At 48.7% G+C, this 15,737-nt stretch overlaps 1 protein-coding gene across 2 annotated transcripts in view; it reads left to right on the top strand.

Moving 5' to 3' along the window:
- LOC144100891 (fatty acid synthase-like) overlaps positions 1-15,385 on the top strand; it is a 57,926-nt gene extending 42,541 nt beyond the window's left edge. For both annotated transcript variants that reach the window (XM_077633802.1, XM_077633801.1), the window contains exons 11-27: positions 82-298; positions 1,342-1,596; positions 2,322-2,495; positions 3,106-4,336; positions 4,793-4,947; positions 5,455-5,664; positions 6,053-6,382; positions 6,931-7,050; positions 7,371-7,726; positions 8,389-8,742; positions 9,064-9,307; positions 10,058-10,294; positions 10,973-11,200; positions 12,047-12,291; positions 12,611-12,871; positions 13,457-13,714; positions 14,435-15,385. In XM_077633802.1, coding sequence (XP_077489928.1) covers positions 82-298; positions 1,342-1,596; positions 2,322-2,495; positions 3,106-4,336; positions 4,793-4,947; positions 5,455-5,664; positions 6,053-6,382; positions 6,931-7,050; positions 7,371-7,726; positions 8,389-8,742; positions 9,064-9,307; positions 10,058-10,294; positions 10,973-11,200; positions 12,047-12,291; positions 12,611-12,871; positions 13,457-13,714; positions 14,435-14,548 — 4,989 coding nt within the window. In that variant the 3' untranslated portion in view covers positions 14,549-15,385. The remainder of the gene's footprint in view (positions 1-81; positions 299-1,341; positions 1,597-2,321; positions 2,496-3,105; positions 4,337-4,792; positions 4,948-5,454; positions 5,665-6,052; positions 6,383-6,930; positions 7,051-7,370; positions 7,727-8,388; positions 8,743-9,063; positions 9,308-10,057; positions 10,295-10,972; positions 11,201-12,046; positions 12,292-12,610; positions 12,872-13,456; positions 13,715-14,434) is intronic.
- Positions 15,386-15,737: the final 352 nt, after the last annotated feature.

The raw sequence follows: 15,737 nt of genomic DNA, 5'->3' as shown, positions 1-15,737 counted from the left end.
CAGATAAGAGCCAGATGAGTGCTTGAAAGCACACAACAAGGATCACGTTCACCTCTCAATTGGATGTCTCCTCTCTGGCAGGTGTCTGAAGAGGTCGTGGAAGTAGACCTGGATGCCAACGAAGACGATGCCTACTTGGCCGGTCACCAGCTCGACGGTCGGGTGCTGTTCCCGGCCACTGGCTACATGATCCTGGCCTGGAAGTCCCTGACAAAGCGCTCTGGCAAACCGTACCACCAGGTGCCCGTGGTATTCGAGGACGTCACCCTTCACCGAGCCACCATCCTTCCCAAGAGCGGTGAGTTTACCGCGCAGGGGAATTTGCAGTTGGGGAAGGGAATGCGCTTTCAAGATTGCTTCTGCAGACTGGGCTCACCGCGTAAGTTGGCATTGAGGCGAGGGAGTGCCATGTTGTTCCCTAATAGCTACGCCTCTCTCCGTGTTTGAATAATGCTCTTAAATAATAGGATTATGCATCGGCACGTGCAGGTGATATGTGACGTGCGCTGTTGAGGGCATCCGCAGGTATGAGAAAACCTGTGTGAAGGACACGGAACTTCAGTTATTGGCGATGGCAAAAGACATAGCTTTGGTGCTTCGGGGTTCACACAAGCGCTGGATGTGTCATACGAAACCGATACATTTCCTCTATGGCAGATTCGTACTGGCTCCCAAACATAATTTCTGGGGGTTTTATGACTTGATAAGCAATTTTCCATTGCCGATATAATACTTCAATATACGAAAGTTTTGCGATCTCTTCACTATGGTGATGTTAGTATGGAATCACAATCACCTGGCAAAACGTTCTGGCATTTTCGGTAAATTTGAGCGCCTTTTTTTTCTCCCAAGGAAAAAAAAAAACGTGGTGACCAACCTGCAAAACAGAACTGGGCCCATTTCTAACACCCGCCGCGGGGACTCTGTGGTTAGGGCGCTCGGCTACTGATCCGGAGTACCCGGGTTCAAACCAGACCACGGCGGCTGCATTTTGATGGAGGAAAAATCCTAAGGCGCCCGTGTGCTGTGCAATGTCAGTTGACTTTAAAGATACCCAGGTGGTCCTGTGGCTGCGCCCCTTTCTTCATTTCTTCTCTCGGTCCTTCCTTTATCCCTTATAATAAATAAATAAATAAATTGGTTTTTGGGGAAAGGAAATGGAGCAGTACCTGTCTCACATATCCATGGACACCTGAACCATGCCATTTGGGAAAGGGATAAAGGAGGCACTGAGAGAAGAAAGAAAGTTCTCTTAGGGCGCTGTAGACAGATACTTTTCCCCCAAAACCAATTTTTTTACAGATTCCTAAACGCTGTGAACTGCCTTTGGCCCTTTTGCAGGTTCTGTGAAGTTCCTGGTGAACATCATGCGAGCCTCTGGCGAGTTCGAGGTTTGCGAGGCCGGCACTGTGGCCGCAAGTGGTCGCATCCGCATGGCCGAACCTGGAGAGAAGCTCCTCGACAAGGAGCCGCCGGGCACGCCCGCCGAGACAGTGGCCTACGAGCTCGAGACTGAAGACATCTACAAGGAGCTCAGGCTGCGTGGCTATGAGTACTACGGCGGCTTTCAGGGAATTCTCAAGGCAGACCTGCACAGTTAGTACTCTAGACTTTATTTGATGCAGAGTTCGCTTTGAACAGTTTTCTAACCTTGGTACAATCATTACCTAGTGCAGTGGTGGTACATATGCACATCTCTCACTGCCTCTAGGTTTGCGACAAAACACACTGCGCTGAGCTACAATAAGGAGACCAAGGTGTACTTCATACCCGCGTCGAACTGTAAAGCAGGAAATCCACTGATAGTTTTGTTATTAAAGCTGCATACAGGGCTCGTTCCAGAGTATGCAGAGGTTTATACCTGTATTAAAGTATATGGGAACATGTTATGCTGTATATGGGTGCATGTATACAATAACTAGGGAAACTTAACTGGTATAAATGAGGGTATATGGGCCTTAGTTGGGTGTTGATATTTTATTAAGTCACAATCACACACTCGGCATTTGCCTGCTAGTGGTCAGTGAAAAATAACGTGGTGGATTGGGCAGCGATTGCTGCCAGAATGTGGTCATCTAAACCAGGTGGTCCTCACACATGCGGGCCTCAGGGGGGCGCTGTTATAAAGTAGCAGGGTAGGAAAGAAGTGGGCACTGCGCAGCTAGTGGTGAGTGTCTGCATACTTGTTCTAGTGCCGGGTCACCTATAACATGAACCACTCATGGCCATCTGCGCATGCTGTGTACAAGTTTCGAGTATTTCAGATGTACAGGTCAGCAGTCGACTTAACGCACATTTCTTTGTGTGCTCTCCTCTGACAGAGCCATATGGCAAGCTGCGGTGGGAGGACAACTGGGTGACCTTCATTGACACCATGCTGCAGTTCAGCATCCTGGGCAACCCGATGCGAACCTTTAACCTGCCTGTGAGGATACAGTCATGCCGCGTCGACCCCGAAGTCCAGGCGCAGGTGGCCGAGAAAGTCGGAGATGCCGGTAAGCATCTTTATTCCTAGAAGCGGCAAGCCGCTTTTATTCGTCGCCACTTGGCAACGCTTAACGTGTGCTTCAAAACCAGCCCTTTTCGGGCCCAATTCTGGTTTTCCTACCAGGATGGGAAGGACGCAGAAGTGGCCTCACGTGAGATACCCTCATAGCTTTTAATTATACTTGGTGCTTTTGAAACAGTGAAATTTGCGAGCTTTAAAGCTGAAGCTTCCTCGCCAACCCGCCGGAAATGCGCTGGGAGTAGTAAAATGGCATGCGAGGTCTGCCAGATAAATTGTTTCCAACTGGCCGAAGACGCTAAAGACTCTAAATACCGAGGACAATAGTTACTCCATCCTCCATCACAGAATTTGAATACAAATGCAATAGCATTTTCACTCCTGGGTCGTTTGTGACTGACTTAAGAGGGGCTTACATCAAACCAGGACGAATAAACATTCCGAATGGTGGCGCCCCTTGGGCCAACGTGAAACAACTAGCTCACCCCATGCTACCTTTCTCCTTTAGGCTACAGGCCAAAAGTTCTCTAAGGCAATTGTATTATCTGCATAGTTTCAAAAGTAATAATTGTCATTCATCCCACTATTTCATCTTGCAGGCATGGATGTAGTGTTCGACCGCTACCTCAACACCTGCCGCGCCGGTGGCGTACAAATACGGGGTCTCAAAGCCAGCATAGCCCCGCGGCGTGCTGTACAGCAGACTCCATTCCTCGAGGAGTACCAGTTCGTGCCGTACTCGGATGACGAGGCGGCACGCAACGAGCGTGAGGCGTGTGTGCGCGAGTACGTCGAGGTGTGCTGCGGCGTTGCCAGGCGCATCCTGGAGTCGTGCGGGAAGAACAAGGCACAGATCTCTGACGTCATGAATGGCTTCCGCGAGGCGCCTGAGCAGGTGCTCAACAGGTACCTGGAGAATCCTGCCGAGAACCACGGCCTGCTGCGAGTGCTGGCTGCCATCCAGAAGCAGGCCAACGGTTCGGCATCATCTTTGGTGTCGACCGTCCAGTCAGCGCTGGCCGCCCACAAGGAGGACCTCGAGAAGGACTTCCTCAACACGGTTCTCTTTGAAGAAGACCCACTGCGACACATCCTTGACGTAGTCGTCGAAAACACGAGCGTCAAGAAGATCCGAGTCCTGGAGCTGGCTGGTGAAGGCAGCGACATATTCATGGCACCCTGGGTGTCCGAGCTGCTTCACCTGTCCAACATCTTGCTGAAGACAGAGTACACCGTGGCCCACCCGTCGCCTGATAAGCTGGTGCCCGAGCAGCTTCCAGAAGGCACCAGGACTGTTGCTTGGGACCCAGCCAATGCCTCCAAGAATGGGCTGCCCGAGGCTGACCTGATTGTGCTTCGCGGCGTCGCTGGACAGGCCTCAAAGAGCCTCGAGACCCTGGCTGATGAACTATCTGCACAGTGCAAGGAGAACGGCTTCGTGCTTTTCGCGCAGCGGACCGCGTTAACCCCAGCCGAGATGTTCCTGTCGACTGTTGGCAAGGTTCCGCTCAGGGTGCACGCCAGCGAAACTGTGGAGGCGGCATTCCGCGCCCGTGGCTTCCGTCTGGTAGGTCTGAAGTCCAACAACGTCTCCACATTGCTCCTGCTGAGGAAGACCTCGGCGACGCCCGTGGACGCGGCCAAGCAAGAGGTGATCAAGGTGAAGAACGCTGGCTTCGACTGGGTTGAGTCGCTGAAGGCCAAGGCGCTGGAGTATGAAAGCAAGCCCGCTGGAGAGAACATCTGGCTGCTTGCTGAAGACGCTGCCATCAGCGGCGTCGTGGGCCTCACCAACTGCCTGCGACAGGAGACTGGGGGAAGCCATGTGAGGTGAGAACAGTGAACCGTGTTCATTTGTTTCACATCAGTTGCCTACGTTCGGGCCTGCATCACCCAGCGTTGTTATTCATGTCACATTTGCCTTCATCACTGCAAGCTCTATTTAGAGCTAGTTTTTAACAATCCAGTGCTATGCCTCTTAACTGTACATGCCTCATTAGCTGAGCTTTGGGCCCAGTTGAGACAGAAAGACCGATTCTCATAACAAATTATTCTGACTTCCGCATATGATGACTTCCTTTAGTTGCGATCGAGCTGGCTATGTTGCAACTGCCGACTTTTGCATCTTACAACTGACAAAATAACGACAGAAAGCCATGGGTATTGGATGTGTGGCTCTATCATTTCGCAAGGATTTTCATTTTCAACTTAGCGAATCTACTTCAGGAGCATTAAAGGGAGATCTGTCACTCAAGTTCTGCTTCTATTTGTTTTGGCCCTTGGCAGATGCGTGTTCAATGCCAGTGCTAAGGGATCAAACAAGGTCGCAGACTTCAGCCCCAGCAACCCAGCGTACAAGGACGTCTTGGAGCGAGACCTGGTGATGAACATCTACAGGGATGGACAATGGGGTTCCTACAGGCACCTGGTCACACAGTCTGGTGAGTATGCCTGTAGGCTGGCTAATGATGGCATGCTGCTCTTAAAAAATGCAGTCAAGAAGCTTGTAGCTAGATCAAGAAAAGCGGATGCCAGTCTGCGTACATTGTACTTTCAGCTTGTACGTGGGTTGAGTTAAGATAGTGCCTAGACGTAGAGGGCGCAACAGTTTACTTCAGGTGAACCAAATGATGCACGCCATGATTTTCAAGTGTGCGTGGCTCTCCCGCTTGACTCTTATGAAGACAACTGTGAGTATGTGCAGCTGATTGAACTTAATGGAAACCCTGAAACAAAGTTTTGATTTTGTCGTTGATTCCTGAATTCAACATATTGGAAGTGACTCAACTAGCGTGCAAGTTAGTAGTAGAGGTGGGAGATTTTAGTGGCATATCATTTGCTTTTTTTCAATTCTGAGAATAATCGAATTGGAAGGCATCTTCGCTACCCTCTGCCTACTCCTCCCATGTTGCTTAATCGTTTTTCCATGCCTAATTTTTTTCTGGTAGATGGAGCTCCTAAGACGACCACCGAGTACGCCTTCCTGAACGTCCAGACTCGCGGCGACTTGTCCAGCTTGCAGTGGTATGAGTCTCCACTCCGGTATGCATCTCCATCTAGCGGCGTCGACGGAGTCCTCTGCAGCGTGTACTATGCTCCACTGAACTTCCGTGACATCATGCTTGCCACTGGAAAGCTTCCCCCTGATGCCCTGCCTGGTGAGTACTCTCTTCAAGATCTCTGTTGACCCAAGTTTTTAGCTGCTCTGCGGTCACGTTAAGTATTCGATGCTTCAGGAATGTCAACGAATACACATACCCACATCGTTGTCCCCTATGACACAGTTTTGGCGCAAGCGATGACTCTTCCCTACTCCTGACAGATTTCACTCGGCATCCGTGGGTCGCACTCGCAAGGGTTACAGATAACAGAATTTGGATACAGCTTCAATAAGGAAGTCGTGTAACTCTCTTTGCTGTGACTCTTACAAGGGAGATTTATATAATGTGTACGTTAAGGTGGTGTCTTTAATAGACTTCCATTACTTGTTTCAAAAGTGGGAAAAAGGAGTGACTTATGATCGCGTCTTTTATGTCCGATGCACAGGAAACTTGGCCGCTTCCGACTGTGTCCTGGGTCTGGAGTTCTCTGGCCGTGACCCCAAGGGCCGCCGAGTCATGGGAGCAGTGTCCGCTCAGGGCATGGCGACGGCCGTGGCTGCTGATCCCGGCTTCCTGTGGGAGGTGCCTGAGGCATGGAGCCTGGAGGAGGCTTCCACAGTTCCCGTGGCCTACTCGACCGCCTATTACGCACTGCTGGTTCGAGGAAACATGAGGCCAGGAGAGTCGATCCTTGTCCACTCCGGCAGTGGAGGCGTCGGACAAGCTGCCATCTCCATTGCCCTTTCCATCGGATGCACTGTGTTCACCACTGTTGGTAAGTGTCAAGCGTTGAGCAGTGACGCACACTCTATGAGAGAATGAAGATTCTTGTAAAATGATGGGAGGGTGGAAGCATTTTAGAGTTTGGTAAAAGATGCACTCCCCATATGTTTGAGAAGGTTTGACCACCAGAAGTGCAAAGCAGTGGTTCGTAATTTTGGTTTGTGCGGTAACCTGCATTAGTCGGCACGTGTTTCGTGCTTTTTTTGTGTATGGTGGTGTTAATTTTGCTGATATGTTCATGGAAATCTGCAGTTTTCTGATAAGCATTAGCAAGTTCGGCTGTTCTTTCAGTAACTAAATGTGCTTCATCTAAATTGCTGCCCTTTACTTATTTTTATATATAAAAAATAATTTGTTGGCAGGCTTATGAGTTGTCCGCGTATGCATCTTGCGGCACGCTGACTCTCTCAGTAAAAACCTTGCTTTGAATGCAAATTTTTAAACTTCAAGCAGATGAGTGCTTGAAGCAATTATTTTATGCAGTGAAAGAATTTGCTTTGTTGCACTGTCACATTGTCTTTCTTTCCCCTTTGCCATCAGGGTCCAAGGAGAAGCGGGAATTCCTCAAGCGACGCTTCCCTCAGCTAGAAGACCGCCACTTCGCAAACTCGCGCGACCTCTCGTTCGAAGAGCACATCCTCCTGGAGACCAAGGGCAGGGGTGAGTTCACTTCTTCTTTACGGAAATGACAAATACTAGCATTGATAGAGGCCTCAGAATGCTGTCATGCCTCATCAGTTCTGCGTTGCTGTGGACTAAAGCTGTAGCAAATGTCGTTGTGGGCCTAAACTAGGATGCCGGTTTGCAAGTTTCAGGGGTCTTACGTGCTCTAGAGGTGTTGCTTGTTCTGTGCCCTCTGCAGTTGGGTGCCTGAAAGATAATACTGTAGCCTGAATGATCACGAATACACTGAAAAATTCATAGCCAATACAGATTATTCCTTATGCTGGATTTGTTGCCCCTCCTCCGTCCACTAACAGGCGTGGACCTTGTGCTCAACTCCCTGGCCGAGGAGAAGCTGCAAGCCAGCGTGCGCTGCCTCGCCACGCATGGCCGCTTCCTGGAGATCGGCAAGTTTGACCTGTCCAAGAACTCCCCGCTGGGCATGTCCGTGTTCCTCAAGAACGTCACCTTCCACGGCATCCTGCTAGACGCGCTCTTTGGCGATGACCCGTTCGTGGCTGCTGACAAGCGACGCGTTGCTGAGCTGGTGCGTGAGGGCATCGCCTCGGGAGCCGTGCGGCCGCTGGATGCCATCCGCTTCACAAGGGACCAAGCTGAGGAGGCCTTCCGTTTCATGGCCTCCGGAAAGCATATGGGCAAAGTGGTGCTCGAGGTGAGTTGAGATGCCCCTCTTAAGCCGCGTTTCTGTCCTGGATACTGCTACTTCTCAGTTCTTTCATATGCTGCGTTGACGAGGTGGATTTATTTTTCTGAAAACTTCACTTACGCGGCCGTGAGATACAGTTATCAGTTTATTGAAACGCCTGTATTTTTGCTACTCCAATGGACAAGCTTTCCTCAGTGTTGGCTTGAAAGCGTCGAAGCATTAAGTGTTTATCGCGGGCTTCATAGAGTAATGCTGTTATGATTACACTGATGAAATCTGGGCCAGCAAAGTTTTATTGATGGGTGCTGTTGGTTGATATTCATGACGTCTGTCACCCAGTTTGGAATAACTCAAAGCTGACTGAGCACAGAGCAATAAGCTAAACTATCTGCTTGCTACTCCCTGAGATAGACACTAACAATTAATGTATGTCACAGTTTGGTTCTTTAACTTCTGAAAACAGCTGCCGACCCCTTTCCAGATTTTTCTGAATTGCAAAGCTCAGCCAACCTGGTAGTACTGGGGATAGTAGACAGATCTCATTTCACTGCTCCGCAGCTTACTCGGCTCTCTTCCGGCGACGTACATCTTTTAACAGTGATTTCTCAATACGATGTTGGATTGTCAATGCAACTGCTAACGTTGCGACACGCGCTCAATGCCCGCAGGTCCGACCAGAGGAGACTCCACGCAAGACTACGCCTGCCCTGCCGCTCACCGTCGAGGCCGTGGCCCGCACCTGCTTCTACGAGCACAAGTCGTACGTGATCGCTGGTGGTCTGGGTGGCTTCGGCCTCGAGCTCGCCGACTGGTTGGTGGCCCGCGGCTGCCGGAAGCTGCTGCTCAGCGCCCGGTCGGGCGTGCGTACGGGCTACCAGAAGCTCTGCCTTTACCGGTGGCAGTACGCCGGTGCCAAGGTGCTTGTGAGCAAGGCCGATGCCTCGACCGAGAAGGGCGCCCGACAGATCATCCAGGAGGCCGCGACCATCGGACCAGTAGGTGGCATCTTCAACCTGGCCATGGTAAGCACGTCTCATTGATGCGTCCTTGGGAACACTCTTGGGGATTGCATTTCACCTCCGTGTGCAGGGCGAGTGTTAGGAAACTCGCGCTAATAAAGCGGCGTAAGCGAAATGACAAACGTACATCTTGTAAATGTAGTAAAATTGATTCGAAGAGAAAGCACATGTACTAGGAGATGGCAGAGAGTCATATTTTAGGGGATGTGGTCGCCATCACTGAGCCAGGACATCGCTAATAGTAGATGAATGAAAGGGGCGTTTGTCCTTCAAGGAATGTAAGAACTTCCGAATAAATATATAAATCTGTGTTTTTCCCCGTAGGTTCTTCGTGACGCTCTACTCGAGAACCAGACGCCAGAGGCCTATGAGACTGTGTGCAAACCCAAGGTGGACGGCACCCAGCGATTGGACGAAGTGTCTCGCAAGCTGTGCCCCGAGCTTGATCACTTTGTGGTCTTCTCGTCAGTGTCATGTGGTCGAGGCAATGCCGGACAGACCAACTACGGCTACGCCAACTCCGTCATGGAGCGCATCTGCGAACGCAGAGTTGCTGATGGACTTCCTGGTGGGTTTATAATTCTCGCTGCTCATGTACTGGTACCACATCTGTGACACAGTATGCATGCATTTCGGAAAATTGTTGCTGTGATTTCAAAGTCTAGGCGATAAGGTCCTCGGACTATTTTCAGAAATTAAGTTTCACTGAGAATAAGATGCAAGTACATTAGGCGTAACCCAGTCGCTGCATTTGAAAGCATAGCCTGAGCATGGGGCATGATTTTTCTCCACTCGTGATGAGCGCTTACTGTCGGAAAGCTGGTTATCTCACCACAAGCCCTTGAAAATGTCTGTTCTGTTGTACCGAATTTTATTTTGTGAATGTTGAAGCCAACTACAGTGTGGTGCTGGTGTAAAGGGATGTAGGTAGTGGAACATAAAGACATTGACCCAGTGGTATCACCTTCAACAGGTGCGGTAGTTGAGGATCCGCTTGTGGCACTGTCGAGCTTGTGAGGATAAACGACTTTCATTCAGCATGGAATTTGGCTCAAAGAGCTGTGGCAGATGAACGCTAAAGCACTTTGTTATTTCGCTTTCACCGAGGGCAACCGGCGTAGCCGTGATATGGTGCCATTTTATTGCTCTATACTCATGATGACAGCCGGAAAGAAAACTAGGAGACCAGTAGAATGCTACACATGAGTAGAAACAGCACAGTAATGCAATACAGGCCATTGAGTGGCATTTGAATGCTTTCAGAAGTTAGAAAAAAAAAAAGAATTGATGTAAAAATGAGTTTTTGACACCCTCTCAGGTGTGGCCATCCAGTGGGGTGCCATTGGCGATGTGGGCGTGCTCCGCGAGACCATGGGTGCCGACGTCGTGGTGGGCGGCACCCTGCCCCAGCGCATCACCTCGTGCATGGCGGTGATGGACCGGTTCCTCAGTCAGAGCCACCCGGTCGTCTCAAGCCTGGTCAAGGCCGACCTCTCCTCCAAGTCTGATGCCAAGGGCAAGCACGACCTCGTCCAATCCATCGCGCACATCCTCGGTGAGTGAGCTCTGTTCTTTGTTGGTGATTTTACGGTATGGAACCGCAGCCCCATTTCCCATGCTTTTCGATTCTTGAGGACAGCCGCGTGTTGTGAATTTTGAGCCGGAAAGGGTACTGGGGTCGCATATTTATCGATCTGTTTCGAGATTCATTGTTGTTGTATCCTTGACATCAATCAGCCCCGCCTTTGAATGCAGAGCTGGCAGTATACACATTGCTTGTTTAACTGGTACACATTCTGTTGTAACCTCTCCCTCCTGATCCAAAATAAGGTTGCAGATCATGGTAGCCTATACAAACCCCTTATATTTGCACAGCCTGCTTTCTAGATAGAACCCATACAACATTAGTTTGCTTGTGAGCATGTGACTTTGACCACATATTTTACAATTGAAATGCTCGTTTGCAATGTTGCCTTTTGTACCCAGCTCACATTATCGGCTGTTGATACATCGTGAAGTAAAAACTACAAACTACCATGAACAGGAATTTTATGATGGAGTCCTTATTTTAAATAATATGAGAGATATTTAGCTCATAATCCATGCTCTAAAGATGTGAAATGAAATTGCAGGGCATTAAAGGGGTTCGACAATTATTTGAGTTCTCTTTATAGTGTGCTTCTTTCTCTTGCTTAATATCACTCATCTTTTTCTTGGCACCCCTCACCTGCAGGCGTCAAAGATCCATCGAGCCTGAACCCAAACATAAGCCTCGGTGAGCTGGGCATGGACTCCCTGATGGGCGTCGAAGTGAAGCAGACCATCGAGCGAGATTACGACCTGGCGCTGTCCATGCAAGAGATCCGGCAGCTCACCATCAACCGGCTGCGGGAGATCAGTGGCGGAGCTGGAGGCGCACCGGCATCCGACAACGCTGCGGCCGCACCGCAGGACGCTGAAGGTAAGAAGCAAGGGGTGGGACCAGTTTCTGCGGCTCCGTTTAGAGCTGCCGGGTCTGAGTCATGTCTTTGTCGCTGTAAACGAATCGCTTCGATTCAGCATTTCCTGCGTGGGATCATGTCATTCCCGCTTAGAAATTACTCCTTCGTGGACTCCCTCCAATCCCATGTGACCTAATTCGTGGAATAAGACTATTAATGTCTGAAACTGCAGTGTTTGTTCCTTGTTATTCTTTCAGCTCAATGTTTTGCTCTGTTGGTGCACTCTGCCGCTTTCCAAAGACTGAGTCATTGTCATCATGGATCGAGTTAGTTTAACAAGGGATACCAAGCCCCTGCAGGGCGAATAAATTAGTGCTACCAGAGACCCGCTATAGCACATCCTACGTGTATGGTGTCTTGTGTGCACTTCTTTGTCTTTTGTTTTCCATGCTTATCATACCTTCCGTCGCGGGGAGGTTGGGGCATGAACTTAAACTGAGACCATTTCTGTGGATTTCCTTTCTTCAGATTCTCTTCTGGTGCTGTTACTTGGGATAAAGGCCCAATACATTTATTACGGTTATCTCTATTCTGGCACTGAGAATGCTACCCCTCCCGCAGCAAACTTAACTTCATTGCTTTGGCTCATCACTTTACTTAGGGTTTCCACCCTTATTATGGCTTCCGCCTGTATTTTTGCCACATTTAAGATACTTTTTCTTTCCTAACTTTACTTCTATAGTATGTATGCTGCCCTTCTGCCAGCATATGATCTTATGCTGATGAAGAGCAGAATTAAGTAATGAAAAGACAGAGAAAGCACATGGCCAACAAGGGTTTCAAATCTTGTCCGGTTGCTCTTGCAGAGTCTGCGGACGTGTCGGAAGTTCCGCGGCTGACGCTGGTCGAGAAGCTCGTGCCAGAACAGGTTCTGGTCGAGATGAACGGCCTCAAGGGAGCCTCTCCTGTGTTCATCATGCACCCGATCGAGGGTCACGTGGACGGGCTCTCCGAGCTGGCGTCACACTTGCCCGTGCGCGCCGTCGGAGTCCAGAGGACGCCAGACATTCCTGTGCGCTCCATCGAGGAGATGGCCTCCATCTACATCCAGGTATGTGCATGGCATGCCCAGGTTAAGCTGCTTAAACATGTGCTACACAGATCACCAAGCTGCCTGAACCTGAGAAAAAAAAGCAGTTTTTTATTTCCTTGGGATACGTGAAACATGCATGTATACACTGATTATTCATGCAAAGAGGTCCTAAAGCCATATGCTGTAAAGAGACCTGTTATAATAAAATGGATAAACTATTGACATTTATTAGCAACTGCAGTCTTGATATATAATGTCTTGGGTGAGCAACAGATAGCACAAAATGTCTCGCATCATCATCATCATCATCATAACTTTTCTCTTTGTTCCTTTGCAGAAACTTGTTGAAGTGCAGCCCAAGGGCCCATACCACGTGATGGGCTACTCCTTCGGCGCCACGGTCGCCTTTGAGATGGCAGTGCAGCTGCAGGCCGCCGGGGCCTCTGTGGCCAGCCTGACCCTCCTGGACGGTGCACCACGGTACATGGCAGTGCACACGGTCCACCACCAGTCACGCTTCACCGACAGCAAGGACGAGGAGGAGTCATCCCTCTTCTGTGCCTTCCTCATGCAGTACCTCGACATTGATTTCCTTGAGGTGTGCACCTTTCTACGTTCCTTCCAGGGAGAGTGATGCCAAGTGGTGTTCATACCTGGGCAGTACGATAAAGAATGTTTGTGTACAGCATTACAAAAACAAACGAGACCTTTTCACAAATATGCCGCTCCGAAAATAATGGCAACATATTTTGTAGTACCTGTCCTCTGGGTGGTTGGCTGCGGTATATCCTATAGCTGGAGCTGCAGTTATTTTTCAGCTAGAACTCGACGTGCTTCCGAGTTTATTTGGGAAAGGTTATATTTAATTTTTGTTAAGAGGTCACTAGAAATGCTTTCCTTGCATAACAGAAGTGCCTGGTTAACATTATGTTTTGGAACTCTCAAGGTTTATTACACAGAAGCGTCACTGTGAAATATAGTTTCCTCTCGGGAGTTTTGTGCTGAATGAAAAAAAAACAGTTGTAGGCTGTTTTTCCCCAGGAGTTCAATGCTAACTGGGTATGAAGTCAGCGCTGAAAGCTCTGTTTAATGTTAGTATTGGTTGCATTGGAGAGCATGTTCTTGCAAGAATCACATGAGGTCCCAATTCTTAAACTGGATCCAATCCTTCCTTGCCGCGCAGGTTCGTAGCCAGATGAACCAGTACCCGAACTGGGATGCCAAGCAGGAGGCGGCCACCGACATCCTCCTCAAGGCCTACCCGAACGTGCGGCCTAGCCGCAAGGACGTTGCCACGGCCACACGAGTCTTCTACGAGTTCCTCAAGGCCGGTGCCAACTACGAGCCACACGCAAAGTTCCACGGGGATGTCGTTCTCGTCAAGGCATCCAGGCCCCGAAAAATGGCACGACAGCTGCCAGCAGACTATGGCCTCTCAGAGGTGAGCAGGCACACTTCACATAATTTATATATGGACGATTGCGAAATTTTTTGTGATGTTTATTTTTTCACTTGGCAGTCGTTATTCTGCAGGAGCTTCAGGAACTGTTTGCAGTAATTCAGATAGCACTCTGGTTTCTGCTTCAGAGTGTGTTAGTAGATTGTAGCACTATAGGCACTTTTTTGGCTGCAAAACTGTTATGAACGTACAGCATTCACAGAATATGGAATTCAGATCAATGAGGCAGGTATGAAGAGAAGTCCGAAAGCACTAAGAATTTATGAATGTAAAGGAAATTCGAAGAAGTTAAGTTGTGATCCGTGCTGATCAGTCTGAATATGTAGTTTCTATTTAGAACATTTTGGCAGTGGTGACTCGATCTTGGCTTTTTTAGCATGTCAGCCAGAGGACCTGTTGGTGTGGGACTGAAGTTATTAATGGATACATTCGCAAGACATTCCAAAAGGCGTAAAAACATGGCTTATGGACAAAATACTGTGGTGACACGATTTTATGGTTTCTAGTTCAAGAAAACCATGACAGGAGAGCAAGATGAACCAAATGCTGTGATCTGCTGGCATTGATATTAAGAAACGGTAATTCATGCTAGGTTGCAGAATGAAAATTGGTTATTTTTTATTCAGCTATAGAGCGTTTTGCATGTTTATCACTTTCCATTTTTGGTCTTCATGCTTCATTTTCCTCCTGTTTCTATTTCAGTGCTGTGAGGGCAAGGTTGAAGTCAAGGTAGTCGACGGTCTTCACGAAAACTTCATCCACGGAGAGGGCGCAAAACAGTGTGCAGCAGTCATCGCTCAGCAGGTTCAACATTGAAGAAACTGTCACTGAGCAGTGGGCGGGAATGAGAAAAAAAAAAAAACCCCTCTTCAACATCTAAGGAACCCAAGCGACCTCCTCTGAGCCCTCCTACAACATCTTTCCCTTGAAGACTGGCTGGCCCAGGCTTTTGTTTTTTTATGGGAACAAGTGTTTGACAAACTGGCTGATCCATTCCAACTCCATTTGTTCATGGAGAATGTACAGAAAGAAGCTATCCGCGTGGAATGGCTGAAGAGCAGGCGTGAAGATACCAGTGCTGGTACTGTGACCTCCGAGCAACTCTTAGTTGCCATTGGTGAGAAGATACGAGCATGAATAGCATGCCGGTGAAAATCATCAAGAGGTGCAACCAGTGCCCACCATGCAACCCACCATGAAAATGTCTGCTATTGCAGCGAGCTACATACGTGGACGGCAGCACCTGTCCAAGCACTTATCTATGCTGCGGATGCTAAAGGAGGCCTGGGACTTGTGGCATTAACTGCTGAGATCACTGCACAAAAAGAGAAAAAAAGGTGCGAAGTCATGAAGAGTTAATGTATGACCGTGTTAGTAATTGCTGAATGATGCATTTGCCATAGGAAAGTGGACACAAGTAGAGACTGGTGCAAGGCATTGAAAAGCACACTATCTCTATCCTCTTGGGATACTGCATCTTTGTTCTGTTTCTTGTTGTCATTTTTCTCATGTAATCACATGTACAGAGAGAGCAGTTAAAGCCTGCTGTGTATTTATGTATTTGCCATACCCCGTGATGGACACTCCACGTTCCTTATTGTGCCTGTTTATTCCCTTTTTGACCCTGGTAATAAAGACTTGTATCATGTGTCATCTGTAGTGTGTTGAATGGCAGTTCAAAAACAAAACATCTGAACTGTTGCAATGAGAAATTATTACAGGTAATATCAATGCAGATTTGGGACAGAAGGTGCACTAGAATGTCAGTTGTACAAACAAGCAAACATATCAAGCACCCAGTCTCAGTATAAGCTAGCGTTGCGTGTTCGTCTCCTTTGTTCTGAAGACACTGCAGCCACGAAGTGTCCGGCTTATTTTGTTCATGGAAGCAACAGGGTGGCAGTGCTGTGTATGTGACACTGCTGGCTTTTTGAACTAGTTTGCTGTCCAGATAGTGGCAGTGGTTAGTTTATGTAGAAATTCATTAATTTTGAGCATCCTTGGC

Source organism: Amblyomma americanum, chromosome 8, assembly GCF_052857255.1.
Source record: "Amblyomma americanum isolate KBUSLIRL-KWMA chromosome 8, ASM5285725v1, whole genome shotgun sequence".
Classification (NCBI taxonomy): domain Eukaryota; kingdom Metazoa; phylum Arthropoda; class Arachnida; order Ixodida; family Ixodidae; genus Amblyomma; species Amblyomma americanum.
Note: the sequence above shows the minus strand (reverse complement) of the source record. Positions and strands in the feature narration are given on the sequence as shown.